This window comes from Denticeps clupeoides, chromosome 8 (assembly GCF_900700375.1).
Source record: "Denticeps clupeoides chromosome 8, fDenClu1.1, whole genome shotgun sequence".
NCBI lineage: Eukaryota > Metazoa > Chordata > Actinopteri > Clupeiformes > Denticipitidae > Denticeps > Denticeps clupeoides.
The window spans coordinates 2,846,326-2,871,618 of record NC_041714.1 but is presented as its reverse complement, the minus strand read 5'-3'; the positions used below and the strand labels follow the sequence as shown (position 1 = coordinate 2,871,618).

The following is a 25,293-nucleotide window of genomic DNA, read 5'->3' as shown; positions in this document are numbered from 1 at the left end:
CTTTGGTGATTCTCTTTTCATATGATTAAGTAACATTTGCTACATAGCAATCAAAATGTTCAAAAGTTCATATTGTGTAGCCTTTGTTGACATGGTAAACAGTTTTCAGAAAGAGCAGTAAATTGAAAAGTCTAGATGCGATTATGAGAGAACATAATGGGAACAGGCTGAGGAGTGATTAAAAATTACCTTGAATGCATGCAGCCCTTTAAAGCTTATTTTTTCTTTGACATTCAATCTATGATTACATAGATTGCTGCCAAAATGCAGTTATTAAAGGAATTTTGAAAATAACTTGAAAAGAAATGTATTTTACTGTGAAAGGAATTAATTACATGTATTACATATGTGGGGCGGTCCAATTTGTACGACTAATGGCATCATTTGTGTCAAAATAAAGACATCATTTTATAAGAGAAAGAAATATTCTAAGAAAGTAAGGGGAAAAGAGCCCAGCGATAATGACAATTTTTCCACCTTTCAGCTGTGTTTGTAAACCAGGGTTTTCTGGCACGCACTGTGAGGAAGACATCAATGAATGTGCTTCAAGCCCATGCCAAAATGGAGGGATTTGCCAAGACCTTGTGAACAGGTTTGTATTTGGACAAGCTACAGATCTATATACTATATCACCTCCTACCTGAATTTAAGACATGCTCAAATTGAATATGATGTTGTTTGTGAAGTATTAGTTTCCACCAGAGAAAAGAAGAGTTGGTTTGAAATAAAGGTAGGTAAGAAATAGCCCCTCGAGGAAGCGCTGCTACTCTCCAGCGTACTACAACTTATATAACAGCACATTTCTCATCCTTGACATGGATAAGCTGCCTTGCTAAAGACAGCTTAATTCAACTGGAGCACGTTGTGTTCTCAGACACTGTTTACTTCAGCAGAGCTTCTCTTCACTGTATTTAATGGGAGCCTTGGGGCTTCTTGACTTAGGTGGACAGATGGGCAATGAGGTCCCAGGGCCAATTTAAGTCTTAAATAGTTTGTTATTGGTTTGTCTTCTGTCATGAATCTGCTTGCATCTGACCTTCTCATTGTACACGTCCTGATTGTACAGTTTAGAATTTAACTCGTTCATGAGTTAGTTTATCTTGTTCATACCAATGTGACATGATCTGAATGGAAACACAAAATAAAGACATACTGTAGGAATAATATGGTATATAATATAGACTTGTGACTATTTATGAGAGGTACTGGAAAAACAAAGAATCTCTCGATTCTTCTTAAAGTAGTGCTAGAGTCCCACTCCACATCCAGAAACCAAGAAGCCCAAGCATTAGCACGTTCCATGTGAAACTGGTCTGTGTTCAAGTGCCATTTTTTAATGGATTGATATTTACAGCTTCCGCTGCAACTGTCAGCCTGGATACTTCGGCCCTCTGTGCAACATGGATGTGAATGAGTGTGAAGCACTGCCTTGTCTCCACGGTGGTTTCTGTATCAACAAGCCTGGAGGCTTTAAGTGTGTCTGTCGTCCTGGTTTCTCAGGTATGTCTCTTTACCTCAGTGAAAGTCAGACGGGGACCCTGGGAACTGCAATTAGAAATTGTGACATTCTTTATCCCCTTAGAATGAAATCATGATTGCGGCCCTTAAACATGTTATTATTTCGTAGTTCATTTATTTCATTGTTAGATAAGTTCAACAAGCAGTTATCAATCTTTAACACACTCAACATTCACGGATTTGTGGTCAACTTCTGCACGTTATTACACTTTAAATTTACACACACAATATGCCATTGAGCTTTTTATAGTGAACTTAAGACCATCTTATCTTGATTCATGTCAAGATAGTATGAAGATTAATTTCATTTGTCTTCCATACTGTATCGTCAATTTATCCTTTTCCAGTCGAAGGAGGAGATAAATCTCTGGGGTATTGCCACTCTGGAGAGCAGAACCTGACACGCACGCCCCAATTCCCACAGAAGCAGCTTTTATTATTAGGCCCCTTCTCAGCATAGTACAAGTCATTACTTTTTCCCTTGCTCTCAGCTCATCTGAGGAAACGGGGTCCTCCCTAGAGAGCAAAGCCGGAGGATACATTTTGGATTGGATCAACTGACTTGAGCACATATAACATATTTCTCCTAATAAGACATGTAACAGCAAGTTGCAACTTTTTTCAAGAGAAGTAAGGGCAAAGCGATAACAAAAAATATGTTGTGCTTCGACCCAGTGTGAATTTCTCTTTGTGTGTGTGTATTCACAAGCACATCATATTTTTGTTGTTTTCTCCCCCAACATTTTTATTGTATACGAGAGAGAATAATGTGTGTGTTGGGGTTGTTACTTCTGAAATCAAAAAATACTTTCTATAAAAATAATGCAAAAGCATTTTTGTGATGAACAAAATTAATGCCAATATCGAAATTGTTGGAATCATGTGTCATTTGTGCAGTGTAGTGTCACAATTTTCACGTTTATTTTTTCCATTTCCAAAAACTTTTCTTGGTCATTATTTGTAAGGCGTAGCTAAAGGCTGCGGCCAGTTGCTCATTAGTTTCAGCAGCTGTGCTACTGCTGCACAGTATGTTGTTGGACAGACTGTGCAGCTCTTTGGGCACCGTACTCTTTCAAACAAGCCCAGATTGTCGCAGCCATTGACACCAACACTGTAATGTCATTGGCTGCAGGACTGTGAACTGTTAGTGCATATCCTTTTTAATCAGCAGATAACCGATGCTTTGAAAGCTAAAATGAATTTGAGGCCAATCAATTCCTTCAATCACTCCGCTAAGTGCTGAGGAGCAATGAAATCCTGCAAACGGCATCCCTCCAGGAATGGGGTTACATGCCACATAGGGAGGGCTCAGTAATGAAAAGAATTACAGTTTAACTATTTCTGTACATGAAAAGGCTGAGGTGGCACAGAAAATAAGCAGCACATCAAATACCTCTCTAGACTCGAAGTGTGCACAGATGCACCACTTTTTTCTTATCATCCTCAATAACACTAAAGATTTTCTTTCCCTGACGAAGACTGAAATCTGATCATATTTCCCAGCTCTAACGATTCTTTTTAAATCTTTTACGTGGAAGAGTAACTTGGGCTTGAAGTGGAAGGTGATTTAATTTTCACCACTTTCTCAGATGACTTTAGGAATATCCTTTAAGAAGGCTAAACATTAGGATTAAACATAACAGCTTTTTAATCCCGTTCCTTCATTACACTTCACAGTTTACAAAGCCAGATGTCAAAAAGCATTATTTATCTTTTTAGTTAAAGCTGTGTGCATTTAGGTTTCCTATAATCGTATTAAGACCTTGATATATATTTCCTAAGTTAAATCTCTTCTCTTGGCTCCACTGCTGTGCTTAACATTCTGTAGCTATAATGGAAACTGGCTCTGCCTGAGGTAGGAATGGAGAGGATTGTTGGCATTTGTATTTAAGTTGCCCAAAAAATATACTACAGTTCTTTTTACTCATTCAGAAAGAGTCAGCACAGACTCTTGTAAGAGGTCCAGAGAGAGAGACATTCTGTTACCTTGGGACTGGTTGCTGGGACTTCATCCATCCATTAGTATATTGACAAAATAGGTATTCCTCCCAAATAACTGATTACCTGTGGACTGTGAAATCTTGGCATCTTTTTTGTAGGTGATGATGTGTCCTGTAGACCAGTAGGTCAGCAGGAATGACCCGCTTTAGAACACAATCTAATTGCAGGCCTGAGCATCCAAATAGCCTGTTAAATACTGTAGGGCTGTATCCTGTAGAAGCTCTATGCTTGTTATAATGAGACACTTTTCTTGTCATAAGAAGCCTTCTCATTAACAATTTTTTTGCATTGTAACAATATATGTGTATATATTTTGTATAACAGATATTCTTTCATTGGTTCCATCAAGAATTGGAATGACCTTTGTTAAAAATCATAATGAGAATCTGAACAGATTTTTGACAAGGCCCTCAACTGGTCAGACCTGATTTGCACTTTCTGTATGACTGAGAGAAAGGCATGTCTAGGCGCATCGCAGGCACACTGCACAATTCAGAACCTTGGCATCCTATGGTTATGATGAGTTTTGTATCCATGTCATAGATCTGACCTCACACAGGATGAAAACATCAAAGTTGCATTGATTTTTTTAACTCCACCAATGTTCTGATTAACATAACATTAGAGTGAAAACATTCTGGCAGGAATTGAGGAACAGAATTGACAACCATGGTTTCTTGATGCTCATCTCATTGATAGTGACAACGTGCTTGGTTTTTATTTATGCACGTGGAATTATAAACTATTTGGAGAGCTGGAGCATGATGAAGCTTTTATCTCCCCATATACTTACATATGCACCTTTATCTATATGCAAATTATCAAAAGTCTTTAATTTGAACTCCAAGGACAACCTAAGAAAAAGTTGGATAAGTCCTTTCCATTTGAATTAATATGTAAGGGGATACCTACAGGCAAATTGCCATGCATCGCAGAAAGTCACTTGATTCTACAGGGAAGGAAACAAATATCCCTGACTGTTATTCAATATAGAATTGGGCTTCACAGACACAGAATTAGAAACAATTTTACTTATTTTTAGCTCATCTTACACCTTGCTTCCAGTGTAGAATGAAAACAATAAAAATATTTAATGTCATTTTGAAATTAATTTAGAGTACAATTATGAACAAATATGAACAATGTTCCAATGTGAGAGGTTTAAATTACAAAGTAACACATAAATTAATCAACCTAGACATGTCTTTTTGCCATCACACAAGATCTTCAATTGGGAATTACATGACCGTTTTGCACCGTTTTATTTGATTTGGAACAGTTACATTCCCACGCTTGTGCCAATTAAAGTTCACGGTTAAATCATTCATGGAAAATTTCAAGGCAGAGTAACTCTTTTGTCAAGATATGATAGGCCCCCCATATCCTGTGGATAAGCTCGCATCACTCCAAGGACACCTATTCTACACCCCTGTTCAAAGCTGTTAAAATAAAGCATTAATAAAATGTAGTAACTGAACAAAAAGGGAGATGTATTTGGAGCTGATTCTTGGAGTGCAATGGGATTAAAATAGACTAAGGTTCTGAATTGTCCCATTTTCCTTTTATTTTAAGGGTGATTCCAAATTACACATTTTGATTAACCCAGCTTCACTTTCAATTTTCAAATTTCTATTAAACTCCCACAATGGGAGGGCAGTTTCTCACTTTAAGCACCACTGAAAATAATCTTCCTCACAAACACTTTCTCTCAGTAAATTGAGCAGACTGTCATATATAGTGGAGAAGCATAAGACTGGGTTAAATGGTGTAAAAAACATATATGGCAGACAAGGACTATAATTTATTAACAACAGCTTCTACTTTTTTAACTCATTGAACACACCTTGTATGAGATATGATCACAGTGGAATGCATTAAGCTTCATTCAATCCAATTAAGGTTTCTCCTAGCTGTTTAATCACTGTTACACCACTATCCAAACTGAAGAAAAAAGTTCTGCAAGTCACTGGATTGATCCTGTTGGTGAGAACCAGCAAGTTGAGCTTTCTTTTTGGGTTAGCCGATGGCTTAAGACATCTGTGACCATTAGCTGTCAACCCAGAAGCTAAGCCTTAAATTCTCACCAGAGGGCTCAACGCTCCAACAGCTGATTTAACACTTCAGGAATCAGCACCATACACGTCCTCTTCCATCACTACATTTTATTAATGCAACTACTTGGAATCAATATGTGGAATGGGTGTCTGGGGTGATTTGCAGTGGAAAAAAGCACGCCAGTGCTTAGTAGACTGAAGTTTTACTGATATGTTACATGTGATAATGTCAATTAGACAGTAAGGATAGAGACATTTACATTTTGCATAGTAGCATTCTTCTATAACTCCTAGGCATGAACTTGAAATTAAGGAGACATCCCAGACTAATTGTTAAATTAATTGAATGTTACATATTGGATTAACCACTTGCATTTCACCTTAATCTGCTGCCATGAGTGTTCCACATCACCAGACTCACATCTGACATACATACACTATTAGATCCACAGTAGACAATGCACGCAGTAATTAAGTACTTAATTACCTTTACTTTAAATACAGAACTCAGCTTCATTATCTCCCATGATGACTAATTTTTCACTTATTTAACTTATTTAACTATTCAATCTATAGAATCCCATGCATATAGATAGAATATTTATACATTTACAAGATTTGGCAGATGCTCTTATCCAGAGCAACTTACATAAGTGCTTTTGATGTCTATCATTGGAATTCCTCATTTGTTTCACTAAGACCCGATCTGCAAATACCCTTAGTTTAATAACTCAGGATATTATATAGTTTTATATTTTTAGATTTGCATGATAGTTTTATTAAGAGTCCTATTTAATCTAAGTATTTCCCCTAAAATGAAATAACATATAGCATGGAGCTGTCTGTGGTGCTGATTCTGTGGAGCAGGCAAAAGAAATAACATTGATTTTCATATTTCTCCTTTGCAGTGGTTGAGTTATATTAGGCAGAAAGGGAAGATTTTGTCCTTGAAGTTGATGTACTGGAAGCAGATAAAAATATATTTTTTTAAAATGCAAAGAATGTATGCAAAAAAAAAAAAACAGCAACACTATGGCACTGTGTATTTGCAGACTAGTCAGGGTGCTCACAATGACCTGTACCATCTCCATGGCATGGCACCAGGATGTGAAGCAGGCAAGCAGACAGAAACAGTGTGATACTTGCCTTAGTTGCCTTAGATACAACTCAGGTAAAGCTGTAGTCAGCCTATGAGTTATTTTAATTTCTTCAAACCTCAGATATGTTGATTCTGTTGTCCCTGTAGGATTTTAATCAGTTCACATATTCAGAAATCATATGGAATGAAATGAAGGGTACAATTTATATTTTAAATATATTTAATTTAAACACTTTTATTTTAGAATTTAAACATTTGAATATTATTGTGCTTTTATTGTATATTTAATTATTCTGCATTGAGTTTAAACTTTTCAGATTTACAATTGTTATCATTCCAAATCTCTTTTAAATAATGTAGCCTCTTACTACGGTTGTTAAACTCACAATTTAAGCTCAAAATGTCTTTGTTCCTAGATTGAAAGGGCAAATTTTTGAATCAATGGACAATTCTCTCTAAATTCTGCAATCACGGAGGACTCTAGAGTAGAATACTTAAGAGTAGCCTTTTAAAAAGTAGTTTGAGAATCAAGGAACACTCAACAGTTTCAGTCCAATCTGCCCAAGACTCATCTGAAACAAAACAAAGCTATCAAATCGAAAAAGGAGTTTTGTGAACATTTCATTTTTCCTTCTTCATAGGAACATGGTGTGAATTAAATGTCAATGAGTGTGTCTCAGATCCTTGCCAGAATGGGGGGAGATGCATTGATGGCTCCAGTGGATATCAGTGTTTGTGTCCACGAGGCTTCATGGGCTTAAACTGTGAAACTAATATTGATGAATGCATGTCAAGCCCTTGCCTTCATGGGAGGTATGTTTCATTATTCCAAAAATGTTGTTTTCATGTTAAATTTAATATAATTTTTATTATTAGTTGATTAGTTGAAAATAAAATGTATTTTATGTGCTCCTAGATGGTACTATAATGGTATAATAAGTGTTTCAAATCGCTTCTCTTAGCTGCACAGACGCTGTCGATGCTTTCTACTGTGTGTGTGAGGTGGGATGGACTGGCAACAGATGTGAAACCAATATTGACGTAAGCCATTCTTCTGCATGGTTAATAGTCAAAACAGTAAAACAGTAGAGCAATATGAATTCATTAACTACAGTTCCCTTAGCATATCCACAGATAAGATCATCTCATATTGTCCTGCTGAAGGTGGAAGAATGATTTTTTTCTTTATAGGCTATGACAGTTAAGTATCAAATGATCAATACATTTTGCTTAATTATTATTGGAATGTCATAACAAACTTTAATGCAGGACTCTATCAGGACATTTACTAGTACTACCAAACTATTGATTTTTTTCAGCACATAAAGGGAAAAAAACAACAACCACATGTCTTGTAAGCATTTTACAAATGTCTGATTAAAAGGGGTAATTAAAAAGCAGCCACTCATTCTAATCTCTGATTGATTTAATACCCACCATAGCCTGAAATGGACCCTAGAGATGAAACACTTGGAAGCTCAGAAGGACCACTGAATGATCTGGAATAAGGAATTAGATGCTAATAGCGCTGTTGAATACTCAGTTCAGCTTTTTATTAGTTCGTTTTATACTGTCATGCGTTGTAACTGCTTCTTTTAAATGTCACAATACTTTTTAAAAATTATTTCAGAGGAACAATAGGGAACTGTGAAAGGAATGGAATGTAAATGCATATAAGTGATGTTAATTATACAGATAGTGGGGCTCTACTTGGATTAATAGTCCACAGTGACTTTTTGCTGGGATTTGTTTCTTGGGTCTGATAATGCATCCCCTTTATACAACGCATGTTAGAGTAGCATTTTAACCCGGTGTGTGGGTTTCTTGCTTCTCAGGAATGCATGTCCATGCCTTGCTTGAATGGAGGATCGTGTGTGGATCTGATTGAGAAGTACGCATGTTTTTGCTTGGATGGATATATCGGCAAGAACTGTGAAGTGGACATAGACGTATGCCAGCAAAATTATTCTCTGTGCTTCAATGGGGGTACTTGTCTAGATGGACTAGGCTCCAATTTCACTTGCAGGTGAGAAAAAAAGACACAATTGGTAAGTTTGCCGTTCATTCATTAAGCCTTGTCCTAGAAAAAAAGAGAACTTCTGTGAAGTTATCCATTCAAAAACACCCGCATCAGGCTTGTTCTATGAATTAAAAAAAACTAACCCATTATGTTATAGGGCACATTTAGGGCAGTGACAGACTGCTAAAAATTATTAGCCATATGTCCAGAGTGTATTTTTGAAATATCACACATTCATTTGCTTCTCAAATGAAAGTATTTAGACGTGTGACTACTTCATCATTTTATTTAATTAGCAACTACTTCAACTAAATTGGCTTCCATTCCTTCATTTGGATCACTGAATTAAACGCTACACATTTTAACTCTTGACACCATCTAACTAGGAAATAAAAAGCATGCCAGCTCTAGGTGCTTGTTACGAGGCGTGACAACTCTGAACTATTTGACAACTCTGTGGCAGTTTACTCTTGATCCATGCCATTCTTTTTGGCCATGCTGTTCAGTGGTTGTAGCCAAAACAGCCAAAGACTATCGAGACTGCTGTTTGGCTGAAGGCTGCTGTCACTGGCACTGGCCTGCTTGTTCTTACATAAATAAAAAAAAAATCTATTTACAAGTTTTCTAAAAATCTAATGTTCTTTCATGAAACAAAAAGGTTTCTGTAGGTGTCAGTCCTCGGGTGACTGTGCCCTCTTAGTCTGACCATTCCTGAAATTACTGAGAAAAGGGGGGACTGTTTTTTTTTTCTTTCTGTCACCATGTCAAAGAGGTCACATAGAGCCTTATTATATTAAGAAGAGTGAAAAATCTTTAATTTGATGAACCATTTGTTGAAGCAGTGGGACTTAGTCTGCATGAAACCACAGCAACCAAATAGTCTTTCAAGAAGCACAAAGAACACAAATGTAAACGTTGATGCTGTGAAAGCCCACAGACATCAGGCAACAGGTTAAATTTACTAATAATAATTGATCTAAGTAGCTCAAATATAGGGATATTTAATGTGAACTCAAAATTCATTACCCTGATAATAAGATTTAATGTAATTTTATTCATTGAGCAATGGCATGTTAGGAAATCTTCATTTTGCAACCTAATGTGACCCCCACCCCCAGATAAAGAAAGTTCAAACAGAATATACTTCAAAGTATCTAATAATGAAGTGCAAAGATAAACAAAAGATGCAAAAGCATTATACTAAATTCATTTATTTTATAAATTTTACATGTTATACATTATGCTACAATCATTACCTTCTGATGGAATGGTTTTACTTTTAATGTATCTGACAATTTCTTTTTGCTGGTAATCTTTTGTATTATGGATTATCTCTTAGAAAGGATTATTTGTGTGTAATATATACTTTGTGTAATATCAACTAGTCATTCGAACCATTAATCATACTACAAATGACTTTAAATTGTGATAGCAGATATGCTTAAAGATGGAGATAAGAGACAGTATTGAGACAGCAACCAAAAATGCAGATCAACAGATTTATATAAGACACCAACTTTTTGCATTCCGTACTGGATGGTTATGTGTGGATTTGATGGCCACTTATATGCCATGATGGGTCAGCATCTGTTTAAATTGCCATTCAAATGTCTAACTGGGCTAACTGTTAATGATGTTGTACCATTTTGACAATGACTGCAATTTCCTGAAGAGAGCTTGAAATCATGAAACTGGTGATAATGTGTCTGGAAATGGTCCACTATAATTTATATGTTTTTTTTTATTGAGAGAAGATCCATTGTATGTTAAGAGATCCTTAATCTTTATGAGACTGGAGTAAGTTATAAAGAAAATAGATTAGTACAGCTGAACTGCTGTCTTTCGTAATTCTTCTGGAAGGTTTTGAGGGATTTATTTAATTGCCAAGTTCTTGTTGCACCTCTTGGCTGATTCTTGTGGTGCAGTCTTGCATCAAAACTTGGAAACTGATAAAAACAAATGTGAATGTTTAAACTTATTCTTTCTTATTCTTTAGCTGTCCAGATGGTTTTGTGGGTGATTTCTGTGAAGTGGACTTCAATGAATGCTGCTCTGAGCCCTGCCACAATGGTGCCATCTGCGAAGACCTTATCAATGGTTTCCAATGCCACTGTAGGCCTGGTAAAGCTTCCCCATTCTTGAGCACTGGTGTGATTCATCACATATGCAATTAGCATGGCTCGGTTTTACAGTAAGCAATAAACAGGCCTTCACCCCGAGTGAGAAATACGGTTTGTAGGAAATGGCATGTTTGAATATAGCCGTTAATGCGCTACCCGGGTGAACTCAATCTGAAACATGTCAGGTGCAACGCCTGAGCGCTCACTGATAAGAGGTAAGGAAATGGCATGATAAAGCACCCTTTGCCTTCACATGCCAGATCGAATCAGTTTTATTGGCCGGTGCTTATTAAGAGTTGATCCAGTCAAGCTTCTGACAACTGTTTACATAACAGAGCGATTGTGTTATGGCCTGTGGTGAGCGACATGACAGACTTCTCCATTACATTAAGCACAATTTACAAATGAACTGGCTTATGCATGCGTTGGTATTAAAACGTTTGATTATGTACATTCACAAGATGAATGTAAAGTAGTAAACAGTGACATACACTTAACATGTACCTTAGTTAAAAGCCTGGAGCTTGCCAGAAATGGAAGGACCAAATATGATATAAAGACTTTAATTAATGGTCTCTTTTAAAATGACATGAGATGGGTTTCTCACAGCTGTGTAGCCTTTTAAAAGTGACTTACATTTCCCAAGGGATGTACTTTCAGAATTTAGACCTGGAGAAAACAGCAGACCTATTAAACCGCAAGAATTTCAGGAATCAGCACTAAAGACAGATGCTCTTCATTATTCTGTACAAGGAACAAATATGTCTAATTGGTGTCCTTGAGAGGTTTAGGGGTCAAAATGCCTTTGGACTCCTTTTTCTTCTTACCCTCTGTCTTTCTGTTTAGATGAAGGGCCAGCGAGCATCATTGTTGTGGGATTCAATTGATATTCACTTCAGAGTAAAGGCGTGTGGGGAGGGGTGGAAGGGGAGTGCTAAGGCGGGCTCACTCTGGCACTCTGTGGGCTTTTGTTCCTGGCAGGTTGGACAGGCCTTCACTGCAAGGATGACATTAATGAGTGCCTGCCGCAGCCATGCAACCAAGGGATGTGCATCCAGAATGATCCGGGCCACGGCTACACCTGTTTCTGTCGTCCTGGATTTGTGGTGAGGCTCACTGCTACCTCCTCCTCATCTACTTCGCTTCTTCATGGGCCATGTGGGACACAATAGTGTTTGCCTTTCTTGTGTCATGTATTTGTTTTTTGTTGGGTTTTTTTCCCCTTGCCTCTTCTTCCCGACGCAGTGATAGACTTTTATTTAACCTTGACATTTAAATATGACAACATGCACTGCATCCTACACACATACGCTGCAATGTATAAAGATATTTTACACCCATATCTAGGCAGATTTGAGGTATTCCAATTACGTCCCAAAGCTTCCTGGTTGCAGTGATTCAGCTTCATTTATTTCTGTATATTCTGGATAATTATTTCTTGGTATTATTCATACGACAAAACATTGTGTATGTACAAAGTGCCTTACAGTCATCAAATTAATTAATAGTTACAAATAGTATCTGAAAGATATCTGAACAAAAACAAAAAAATCATGATTCAATCATTTCAGCCATTATTGTCATGAGCTCAAAACAGTATTTTCTTTTTTCTTCTTGTTTCTCAGGGGAAGAACTGTGAATATAATTATGACGATTGTCTGCTCCATCCGTGCCCTGATGCATATTTCTGTGTTGACGGTATCAACAATGCCAGCTGCGTAGCTGCTGAGGCTGATATCCTCTCTGAGGCGGCTGTATCTCTGTCTCCATGGGACTTCATCCCCACCACTCCAGCACCGCCTTCCACTTTTGAGCCCATTGAGGTCTTGCTGAATGTGGAGCCAACTGGTATGGAAATTGAAAAATAGCAAGACCAAACAATGCAGCAAAACACCCTATTAGTCTATCAGTAGGTAAATAGCAAAAAAAAGAAAAAAAAGAAAAATGTTTTTAGTGAAAAATGTTTTTGAAAAATGAAGAAAAAAGTGCTTGCTTGCTGTTGGTGCAGATGCGGAAAATATACAAAATATGTAATGTGCCCTCAATCCCGCTGAGCTGTGCAATTAATTTTTGACAGCCTTTGGCAAGCCTTTCCCAGATGGGCGGTTCACTCAAGTAGTTTGGAATCTAAATGCCGTGTCTGCAGCCGGTCTGCTTTCTTAATGTTCTAGTTCTCAGCTCCCGCCCTTAACTTAATATAACTTGAGTCATTTTCAGCTAATTTTTTATTGTAGGGGTTTTAAAATCCCAATCTCCCAAGATTAAAGTGAATGTATTAAACTTAATGAATAGTTAATGAGGATTCGTGTAGCACATTTTGCAGGTGCCTTTGCCTTAACTGATGTGAGCTACCACCCCGATGTGTTGGTACTAAAATTCTTTCAGTGTTCCCTGGGGGATAGGTGTGTATTGAAGACCTTCGAAGCATTAAGGAACAGAGATCCTGATATAATTGCAGATGAAAGTCTATCAGCCGTCACAATTCCTATTCTGTCATTCCCACGGGCAAACCTAACCACTGTTAAAAATCCATTTTTGAAGCGGTGCCATGCTCGTTGCGTATGAACCTACATTGAATTAGAGCTCGAAATTGACTATAGGCTGGTGTCTGTTCTGATTAAGCTTCTGACATGGAGGTCATGAGTGGATTCAATCGACTACTCTTGTTTTTAATGAGAATCATATATCTGCATCATATTTGCATGCAATGTGGTATGAAAGTATACAGTATATAGGGCACTATGCAGAGCGTCTGGGGTGTAGGTATGATATGTGTCCATTTATTGACAGGTAAATGTCGGAAGGTGATGAAATCATGATATATTATAGGTGATTTCTTTTAAATCCCAAGTGCCATTATTGATCTAACCACCGCGTGTCTTTACTGGACTGCAAGATTAGAATCACTGTTTGTTTGTTAACCACAGAGAAATCTCATAGCAGCAGAGGCAAGCAAGTTTTCCAGAAGTTCGAAGACCAGCTCTTTTGAGAAATAAGTAATGTTTTGTCCAGACAGGGTCCATTTCAGGGTCATGATTGGTTTGAGATAACTGGTAGCAGCTGATGTATGAACTCATAGAGGCTTTTCAGAATTCGTCATTGATTTAGCCATTCATTTCACTCATTAGTGATAATTGTTTGAAGCAGCAAATTGCTTTAACTTTTATGCACCAAATTTCTGATTTCAGGCACTATTTTCAAACCGGGGCTAAAAGCAGCATTATGGGCTCAGCATGGGGCTTGGTGTCCTCAGGATTTACATAAATCAAACCTCTTATCTGAGAAATTAAGCACCATTTTGTTGATGTATAATTAATTCTGTTTTCTACAGGAACTATGTTTTTATAACAGAGTCTAAAATAAGAGTAGCCCGATCATTCCTCATCCTGGATTCGTGTCAGTATGCCACATGCACAGAAATATTTTGCAATCGTGTTTTTTGCTTTATGAATAATTTATTCAACATTAACCCTAGTGAATAAACATCACAATTACTTCGTAGTGCGCACACTCTTACTATATAGTACATTCAGAAAGTCAATGTGTGATCCGCAAGGTATATAATAAACCAGATTGTATGAAGTTTGAGAGGTACAAATATCGTAAAGGGTCCTGCCCCAGTGCCAAACTGATGTAAACCTAAAGGTAAAATAATGTATTTTATCTATAAGTAAATACAAAGACAAATGTACAGCAAACTTGACATTTTGACATCCCAGATGACAATATGATATCCCGCAATTCGCAGCTCAATGAAAAGGCTAATTACTTTTTATCTCTCTTCACCAGGTGTGGGTTTTCCTTTACGGAATCCCTCTACTGATTTCTGACATTGTTTATGTGAAGACTACTCGATGCAGGGTATTGATTATTAATTTACAATTTATGCTGTTCCTGGCATGGACGGTTCCACTGGGGATCATTCAGTTGAGCTTTAGCTTCTGAAACACTAAATTAATTAGCATTCTACACAGCGGCAGATAATTTCAGCATTTGATAAGCGCATCTTTCACAGTGATGAAGCAATTCTAATGGAGACGTATTAATGAGGTCTACAAATCTCATGAATGTATCTATGTAGGTCATTCTCTAAAAACAACCAGTGCCCTAGGTACAACTATAAATAGATTCCCAAGACACTCTGTTGAACCTCTCCCCACTCTTTGTGCCATCTTCTCTTTTCTACCTTCGAGAACACAGGGTGTCAGATGAATTTCATGATCTAAATAATCTCTCAGTATGTTGCTGGAAAAATGTTTGTGGGGTCAAATCTGATAAATCACAGTGTGTGAGTGTTTTGATATTGTGCAGAACTTGCCAGCCTTGCTATTTGTAATAGGATGTAACATGGGAGGGAATGCATGGGAGGGAACTACAGCCTTCAACAAATATCCATATTTCAAAGGGTGCGGCTGGCACCCTGTATGTCCGTCCGCACAGCACACATGCTGTTAAAGCCAGCGCAGCAGTGGCTGAAGGAAACTGTCTTTTGCCACATTTCAAAGAAGGCTTTGAGATTAATCGCGATATGAAGACCTTTTCTGAAGTGATGACCACAGTGTAGCAGCACCTGCTATCACTCAGTGCCAAGTGTGACAGAAAATAAATGTCAGAAGCCTTGCCTCCCCCAAAATCAGGCTGTCAGGAGAAGCGACAGAGATTACCAGTTGGCATCTACAGTGCACTCTATTTCCTTTCCCCTGTGGCTAATTCCAAATTATGGAGGGCCGAAATAAAATATGCATTAGGACATATATTGTAATAATTATTAAATGCATTTAATTTGTTTACCTCTTTTGTGTTTCTCTATTTTGATTTAAATGAATTCATTTCACAAACGATGGCTAATAATGATACACTGCTTTGTGAATTTTGTATTACAAATTATTCATCTTCATGTTGGCTGCATTAGGCCCTTCTGATCTCTGCTTTTGCATAACCTCAACCATGGATCATTGTCCCATGCTCGTGTCACAAGAATATTAATGAGCTGGGGCCTAATTCTGGTATTAAGGGTGACTTCATTCCAAATTCAGCACAGATTTGCTTAGTTAAATACAGCTGACCACAGGAAATTGGAAATGCCGTTCAAGTCGTGGCTGCTGTAATGTGGATACGTGGCTACACGTACCCAGAGTTGGCAAGTTTCGTTTGCTGAGTAAGCTGTTAAGAACATTTTGCAGGGTAGACGCATTCACATTTATGAGCATGTGATGTGTAATAGATTTTATGGGATGATGCGCCCTTTTAAATCCCATTCTAGGACAGCAGAAGGTTTGAGACTTCATGGCAACGCGTGGAAGACAAAAGAAATGAAGGAATTGATGAATCTGTGACAGATTCACATACCTCCATTTTGTTTTCTCCTACAGAAATATTATGGCTCATTTATAGCCTGCTTGATTTTTTTACTACTTTTTTACTAGCCTTATTATATCTATTTTATTTTATTTTTACACTTTTTTAATTTATTTCTATAAATATCTATACTTTAACTATGCAAAGTCAAAACGGAGTGGTTCAGAATGCATTTTGCTGCATGTTGTACAGCTAAAACAATGCATGTGCCAAATAAAATCTTGAATTTTGAATGAATACAACTTTCTGAAACACGCCCAATTCGTAATGGTCTGTCATGAAGGTGACACATTGTAAGCAGTGTGGGTTGGAATGTCGTTTTTGCTGGAGCAGGATTAGGGAACCCTGGTCAAAGTTTCTAATTCTCGTTCCACATCCCATGGCTGGTAGATGGTGAATGGACCAAAAAAGATGTAAAGATCTATATTGTTGTATATGTGTGATTTCTGCTTTTGCCGATTAACGTGTACTTTGAGGGAAACAGTTATACACATCTGATGATTATAGAGAATTGTCCTACCATGTATAGACTATCACAGAATTAATATAATCATATTAATATTTTATCTTATTGATTCTCTGTGATTTCTATCCATTGTGCTGTGTGTATCTTCATTAGTGCATATACTAATATTAGTAGTAGTGGCAGTAGTAATTCACTTAGATATACTTTTAGAATGTTAGGAGCATATTAAGATATTAGAAATTATTCCACATTAGTCCACCTATTTCTCTGTGATATTTAATACATGAGCTGTGTGTCCCCAAAGCTTTAGGAGGTGGGAATTACCAGCAGTTTGCCTACATAAAACGGACACAAATCTGCAAATTTCCACTTATCCCGAGAGATGCTGAACGTTCAGTAGAAACTTTGCAGGATTCTTTTCTCTTATTTTGCACTCTCTCCAGGACCTGTCTCTAAATCTAGGATGTGAAACAATGGGCAGAGGTAATTTACTGGGAATCCAGTTGAATGAAATTGGCCTGTTGTACTAAATAAAAAGGCTTAAACTGTGTGCTGGAGATTATGCTAGTATAAGGAATTTTTCTGGGTGCGCGTGTGTTTCTGTACCCATTAGGCTGCTGTACTGTAGACTGCTGCATGAAGCAGCAGGAGATAATTTTTGGCTCCAAAACCATAAGTAAATCATTAGCTGCGCCTGTCCCCACTAATTCTCATTCCTCTCAGCCCTCAAATCCAAACTCGCTCATTACAGTCTGACATTCTGTAATGACAGTAACCAATGCAAAACCTATTCAGGAATCTGCATGGTTAATTAGCGAGCAATTGCTGTGTTTTGATAACAAATATGCCGCTCATCAGCACTGCATTTATCCTAAAATCTGTTGCAAGCGCTCATCTTAGCGTTAATTGTTCCGCCGTTATTTGTGTTTGTCAATGTTTCCGCAGAATTTAACCCATTGGCTGAGCTCTTTTAAATGGAGGTCTGAAGGTCAATCTGATCTTCTGTTTCTCTTGGTTTTGAGCTGTAAATGAGTGTTCTTTCATAAATCTGTAAAATACACAGTGAGTCCTGGGAAAGGGATGTGCGCTAAGTATTAATTAGCCATCTCTGTAGCTCCTGGCTGCAGCCTAAGACTGCATCAAAGCCTACATCAGACCAAACAGGGCTTTAAAATTAATGAATGGCTTTGTCTCTGAAGGGTAATTTTCCATCATCAGCAATAGCAAAGCCCCATTGTTCTTACATAGGGGAGGAGATAGTGTACCATGGCTGACGTTCATTCAGTTCTCATTAATTCAGTCTCTGTTCCTGATAATTCCTCCCCCTCCTCATTTGAATCTCGGGTCATGCTGAACTCTGGAGAACGGGGAAGCACAGACTTTGTAGAATTTCAGGGTCCCAAGCTTAAGATGTGAAGCCTGTTTAATAATCCATTCTTTTCAGGAAGTACACACACAGATATTTAGATTGCACAATGAACACTTGAGGGCCGAATTCAGTCTGGACAGAGAACAGACTTCATCACAGTACCTGTGCTTATTAAGGACTTGCTTTTTCGTATACCATAAATTAACCTGATTCATTTTATTCTTCATATTCATATATATAATGTATGTATATTTTAATTTGCATACTGGATAAACATTTCACCCACCATTACAGAAGTTTTAGTTTGAATACATAATATTGCTCACAGTTCATACGTGTTATATATTAGAATTTGTTATGTTATGAATGAGTTCCTCTAATTCTCCAGCAAGATTGGCCGGTCTTTTAAGCTGTCTGCGTGACTGCTCTCAATAAGCCAAGAGGCAGTAGTACGTCTCTGCAAAATGTCCTGTAATTACCCAGGGACATGGATGGTAGAAGCCTGGATATCATGGCTTACAATGAGGCATGTAATAGACTGAAGTTCCCTTTAGACAGTTCCCTCCACCCTGGCTGGAATTTGATGTTTACATGCTTCACGGGTCGCAGTCTATTTACAAAATGGAAGCATATAAATAAAGCGCCTGCTTATACCTGCTTATATTTTATTAACAAAACAGTTTCTCGAAGGGTTTGACTCAGGGAATGTGCCATAGAATGTGACATATTTTAACTATAGCCTCTAATGGTTTTCATGTTTGTGGTTGTTTAAAATTTGCTGTCTACTGTAAAAGTTAATAAGCAACGTGTGTACTTCAGAACAGTGCAAAAGTAAATGTAGCTATAAACAGACATAATGATTATTTATGAATCTTCAAACTTGTATAACAACTGACATGCAAATCCTCACAAAATAATGCAGTACATTGACCTCATATTATATTTATACCATAAATTCCGTAATTGCCATAAATATAACACTCTGTGATAAATGCATCATTTAAAGATTATTTTTGACACTATATTGCCATTTCATTAAATGCATTATACTCCCTGAGTACTTGTCACTGTATCAATGCAAACAATGTATTTACATTCACATAATTTACCAGACGCCCTTATCCAGAGCGCCTTACAATCAATAGTTACAGGGACAGTCCCCCTGGAGACACTCAGGGTTTAGTGTCCTGTTCAGTGGTAGTAAGTGGGGGTTGAACCTGGGACTTCGAGGTCTTCTGGTGCAAAGGCAATTGTGCTACTCTTATACCACCCTAAGCATATCCATGGACTATAGATAAATGTATGTTAAATCATGAGAACATAAATACAGTTGTCCTTGTGAATCTTTATGGTGTGGAATGGAGTTTTAGTGCTTATAAAGCATTCTTAAAATTGCTATGAACACGTGCTTCAGCGCTTTCTCCACAAAAATTCATAATTGATGGTAAATTCTACAAAAGTGATTCTAATCTAATTTCATTATAACAGATATTTGTGTATTCACACAGTGATGACTGGCACAGTGTCTTTTTTCTGCAGTAACAACTCTAAGAATGTAACACCACTGCAAAGTGTGCAGGAGAGATTTTGACACATCGTGTCCACCTGCTTGCCTGTATATATAAGCCTGCCTCATGTGTCTAATGGCGTTTACACACTTCCTGCATCTTCCTAAGTTCTCGAGTGAAGACTATTTAGATATGGCAATCAATTAATCTATTTTCCAAACTCAACCAGTCATGATTCATCTAGTTCAGGATCATTTGGAGGCTGCTTTCTCAGTAGAGCATGTATTTTAGGTCTTATTTAAGATTCTATAAATAAAGTAAACCATGCTGTTCACTCTACCAACATAACTTTTTGTAGGGAAATCCATCACCTTTTCTATGAGCGGATATACAGATTTTTGACTGAAAGTGTAGAACAGTTTGCAAAAGCTATATTATGCACACAGATTTTGTTCAAAACATCTTATTATAGTAAACCATGTATTTTTTCCTTTTTTTATTTTTGCGGACAAGCGAGGTACAGTATTTGACTGTTCTCTAGCCCCAGGAGGATCTGTGGAGAGTAGATGAGTTGTCAAGTCACTTCAAAGCAGATATGGAGAATGACTTACTGCACAGCCTGTGCCAGTCATTTTGGAGTTGTCACACTGGTTTGAAGTCTAGTGTGTCGAGTTGTCACTGTTGTCTAAACCAGAAACGACCACCAAGCAACTCAGTTCTGGCATAGCACCATTATTAATCAAGATATTATGTTCATTTTCATTGTAGTATATGTATAATGAATTTGCTCATGAAAGTGATTTTTTTCGCTAATAAACCATGAGCATGCAAAACGAAGTTAAACGTATCCTCTCCATCTGGGTTTTCTTGATGAAGTCATGAAAGAATGTTCTGTTCTGAATTATATTCTTTGTGTCTTTGTATGTTATATCTAATGTGTCAAGGCACATCTAAATGATGGTGAACAGTAGTTTCAGATTGTGCTGCGTATGATACAGATAACATTTTTGTTTGTGTCTTTAAAGAGAGTAGCTCATATTCTTATACTAAACAGGGTTTCTGCAGTTATTAAAAACCTGACATTTTCCAGGTATTGAAATCTGTATAACATGAAGTAAGACTGTGCGAGAAAAAATTTTCTACGTTTACAACTACAACATTTAAAACTACCGCAGCTGTAAAGTATCTTTGTTGTCTTTACATAGTAAACCATGTCACGTGCTACCATGTGCATTGCTTACATATCCCTTTCAAAAGTCATGTAAATTACAACTGATGAACTATACCGGAACATGATGGGGGTCCATTTTTACTCGGACTCAGGCTGCGCGAACTTAACAATTTTCTGGTTAATTTGTACAGAAATGTAAGAGAATTTATGGTCATAAAAAGTTAATGGTCAAAAAAATTTATGACCATAAGCATCATTGAAAAGTCATGGAAAAATGTTTAGAACCCTGTAAATTTTGTAAAAATGTTTAGAACCCTGAGTAAAGGGCTATGGGACTGCAAACCTTCTCTAAATGGGAGTCACACAATCCAGACTGTTTCCCTTGCAACTCCTTCAATATGCCAAACCACAGTTAAGCTTGGTTAAGCTTTTCAGTATCTGCACCTAGACTGTGGAATAGCCTGCCACTGGCCATCAGATCAGCCCCACCAACAGTTGGTATTCTTTAATCACAGCTGTTAGCCTTAATCAAAGCATGAATGGGCTTAAACTTTGTAAACTTCAAGAGGCAGTCAATGCAATACTTTGCAATGTTGTGTGTGGGTTCTTTAAATAAAATTGTAATTTGCTACGTTCCTTTTCCGTGTTCCCAACCCAGACATTAGATATGTGAGATATGACAGTGATTCTTACATGGAGTTTCAAGGCATTGACCTGGGAGCTCTGAGCACCATCACAGTCAGACTTCAAACTCAGGAGCCCAATGGGACCATTCTTTATGCAGACCAAGGACTTGTTGCCACTGGCTTCTTCTTCATCAAACTCTTCATTGCTCAGGGGATGCTGCAGGTAAGACTGCTAGTTCCATAACCTTTCACCCACACCATTCCCCTTAGCACTTTTTCATTGGACAAACCAGCTGAATGTCTTTTACATATACTAACATGTATAACATGTATTGGTCAAATTGGTCAAATAATTATACACTGAAAAAAGACACTCTCCATGTCATGGATTTATATAAGGACTTTGGTTTATTTAACACAACTGTCTCATGTTCTAAAGTTAAACATAACTATAACTCAGGGGTGGTAGCCTAGTGGGTAACACACTCGCCTATGAACCAGAAGACCCAGGTTCAAATCCCACTTACTACCATTGTGTCCCTGAGCAAGACACTTAACCCTAATTAGCTCCAGGGGGGGACTGTCCCTTTAACTACTGATTGTAAGTCGCTCTGGATAAGGGCGTATTTCTTTAAGCTTGTTTTCTGATCTTTTTTTGCTTAAACCTTAGCTTTTCTTGCTCTAATACCAATGGCTGAAAAGCTGTTGAGATAAACCTACAAAATATTCCAGAGTGACAGATTAAAATATAGATAACAAAAAGATCATGCTGAAAGAAGCAGAGGGTGAGTGAGTATGTATGTCATCATTTGCCCTGCAATTCAGTGTATTTGTTAAATAGCACCATGTGCATATATTTCAAGTTAATGAGGTACAAAGTAACTGTTCTGATCCCTGTAAGCCCCTGTAAATTTGCCACAATGCTTCATTGGTACAGGAGCATATTACGTCACCTGGCCTCTGCATCCTAGGTGGCACCAAGGGACATGCACAAATGATTTGAGTGCAATATATCTTTCACCTCACTTCAAACTGTGTCGAGGCCTCCTGTGTCACTGTTGTAGATACTTGAACCATTTTTTCAAAGAATAGCTAATCCTGTTCCTGTGGAAAACAAACCGCGTGTACAGTAAGGTTAAAAATGAGGTGCCAGTTTCTGGCTGCTGGTTCCAAGGTGCAGGATTGCTGGAATTAATTCCTTAACCCTCTTTTAAAGTACATGACAAAAATTGTTTTGAAGGTAAAACTGAGCAAATGGGCAAGGGAACCAGTTTATCCTGAATAAATCATATATCAGTAGTATGTCTCACCAATGCGCATTTTCAAAGTCATATATTTAATATCCTAATCTAGGTGCCTGAAGCAGGTTCTGTGTTCTGATGGCTACTGTAACATCTGATTACATGTTTCTCCCACAACTTAATTAAAAAAAGCACCATTTATTTAAAATTTACTTTAGTCATGAGTAGTTTTTCTGTTTCTGTATTTCTGTTGTTGCTGAGTCAGTTTCTATTTGTCTCTTGTAAAGTTTTTCCCCTTGAGCAATCATCATTATACTTTCACTCTGTGCTAAAATTCTGCTCACTTTTCTATCATTTCACTCTTGCTTGTATGATAAACATGGCAAACAATGAATGAAAAAAAAAGCTTTTGTAGATGGTCTGTGAGGGAAGTGTATATTGCATACAGTTCACAATTAGCAGAAAGATATGCTACTATTTACAGTGGTCTTTGTTATGAGCCTTACGAAAAGTGGAGTGTTTAATAAGCAAAACATCCCAAATTTAATAATCAAAAACAGGATTTTTGCACTGCCACCATGAACTTTTATTCAGTCGCAGATGAGGGCAAATCGTGCCAGTGCTTTGCTGTTAATACAGTGGGATCCTGAGCCATCATTTGGGAGTGTGGCAGAAAGTTGCCTGTTCAGCTGTTTTATGTTCTCCAAAGGCTTTAGATACTAAGCATCTGAAGGGTTTTGGGTAAATCTGTTCAGGCCACCAGACTGAATCCCTGCTATGGCTTCTAGCTTGTTGTCATTGAGGCTGGAAACTGTCATGCAAGTCATCCAGAGATTTTCTCATAATCCAGAGACTGATTTCCTTAAAACAATGCTATTCTGTTCTATTCCAAATTAATTCAACCCCATATCACTCTAATACTGCTTTTAACAGTGTTTTCACCACATTTTACAATTTATTTCTTAATGTTCTCTTGCTTTTAGTACCATTTCTCATGCAACCAGGAAGAAGGTGTTAAGAGAATCAATACAACTATACATGTAGATGATGGCCGAGAATACATGGTTTTTGTCAGGTAAGGCCCATTTACTATTACTTTGTAATGAAGCATTGGAAATGAAATTGTCTTTATCAGTGCTCATGTCATCTCATTAGCACCTAATCATAAAAAAAATGGTTAAAGTCAACAAAATTATAATATAAATGGATTTTGTCATGAAGTGAATCCTAATGGATATATGAGTTTGAAGTGGTATCCAGGCAACTGCTGCTGGTTTTATCATTATAATCACAGATGACTGTAAGACCATGAAGATTTTTTTTTTTTAGTTAAAGTTGAATACTTTCTTTTTCCTCACAAGCCACATTTATGTATTTATATATTTATTTAAACTGATTAATTATTTTACCAATTACGTTAGATGATTTTTATGATATGCGGCAAACACAGCATACGGTGACACAACAAAATGTGTCCTCTGCATTTAACCATGTATCACCCTTAGTGAGCACTGGGCAGTCCTGACAGACACCCAGGGAGCAGTGTGTGGGGACGGTACCTTGATCAAGGGGACCTCATTGGCACCATGGAGGTTCAGGATTTGAATTTGCAACCTTCCAATTATGAGTCCCTTCCTTATGTGCTCGGCCACTGCTGCTACATTATAAGATATGGCCACTGAGTCAGGCGTATATAAATCTGTCTGGTTTGCTGCGTTGGTCACACAGAACATAGGCCACCACCATCGTGCACATGCTGCTGAAGTGTTCACTGTCGTGTCTCAATGACTACCGTCCCATTGCTCTTACACCCATCATGATGAAGTGCTTTGATAGGCTGATGAAACATATGAAGACCCTGCTGCCTTCTACCTTGGACCCACTGAAATTCGTCCAAACCACTTGGACGATGCCATTGACCATCACCCTGCATCTGACAATCACCCACCTGGACAATAAGGACAAATACGCATAAATTCTATTCATATATTTCAGTTCTGCGTTCAACACCATCGTTCCTCAGCACCGGGTTGCAAAGCTAAGCCTGCTGGGCCTGAACACCTCCCTCTGCAACTGGATCTTGGACTTCCTGACTGAGACACCTCAGTCTGTCCGGATCAGGAACAGCATCTCCAGCACCACCACACTGAGCACTGGAGCTCCTCAGGGCTGTGTGCTCAGTCCACCCTGCTGACCCACAACTGTGCAGAGATGCACAGCTCCAACCACATCATCAAGTTCGCAGATGACACGGCCGTGGTAGGTCTCATCAGCAAGAACAATGAGTCAATGTACAGAGAGCAGGTACACTGACTGATAGACTGGTGTAAGGTCAACAATCTGTTTCTGAACGTGGTCAAAACGAAGGAGATGATTGTTGACTTCATCTAGGAGAACCTCTCCTGGTCTCAACACCAGCTCAACAGCCAAGAAAGACCAGCAATGTCTCTACTTTGTGTGAAGGCTGAGGAAAACCCATCTCCCACCACCTTCTATAGAGGGACTATTGAGAGCATTCTGACCAGCTGCATCACTGTCTGGTTTGGGAACTGCACCGTATCGGACCGAAAGACCCTAGAGTGGACAGTGAGAGCAGCTGAGAAGGTCATCAGAGTCTCTCTTCCCTCCATAATGGACATTTACCACACACACTGCATCAGGAAAGCCACCAGCATTGTGAAGGACTCTACACACCCCTCACATGCACTCTTCACCCTCCTGCCATCCGGGAAAAAAGGTACC

At 38.0% G+C, this 25,293-nt stretch overlaps 1 protein-coding gene across 8 annotated transcripts in view; it reads left to right on the top strand.

Moving 5' to 3' along the window:
- The window catches only part of eys (eyes shut homolog), a 170,204-nt gene that overhangs the window by 68,669 nt on the left and 76,242 nt on the right, over nt 1-25,293 (top strand). For 7 of the 8 annotated variants that reach the window (XR_003750536.1, XM_028989228.1, XM_028989229.1 and 4 more), the window contains 10 exons: nt 485-592; nt 1,355-1,500; nt 7,314-7,485; nt 7,635-7,713; nt 8,508-8,698; nt 10,689-10,813; nt 11,794-11,918; nt 12,438-12,660; nt 21,343-21,533; nt 23,535-23,626. Coding sequence is in view for 7 of the 8 variants with exons in the window: in XM_028989228.1 (XP_028845061.1) it covers nt 485-592; nt 1,355-1,500; nt 7,314-7,485; nt 7,635-7,713; nt 8,508-8,698; nt 10,689-10,813; nt 11,794-11,918; nt 12,438-12,660; nt 21,343-21,533; nt 23,535-23,626 (1,452 nt within the window). In the remaining variant the exon portion in view is untranslated. The remainder of the gene's footprint in view (nt 1-484; nt 593-1,354; nt 1,501-7,313; nt 7,486-7,634; nt 7,714-8,507; nt 8,699-10,688; nt 10,814-11,793; nt 11,919-12,437; nt 12,661-21,342; nt 21,534-23,534; nt 23,627-25,293) is intronic. The other variant, XM_028989232.1, reaches the window with a different exon arrangement.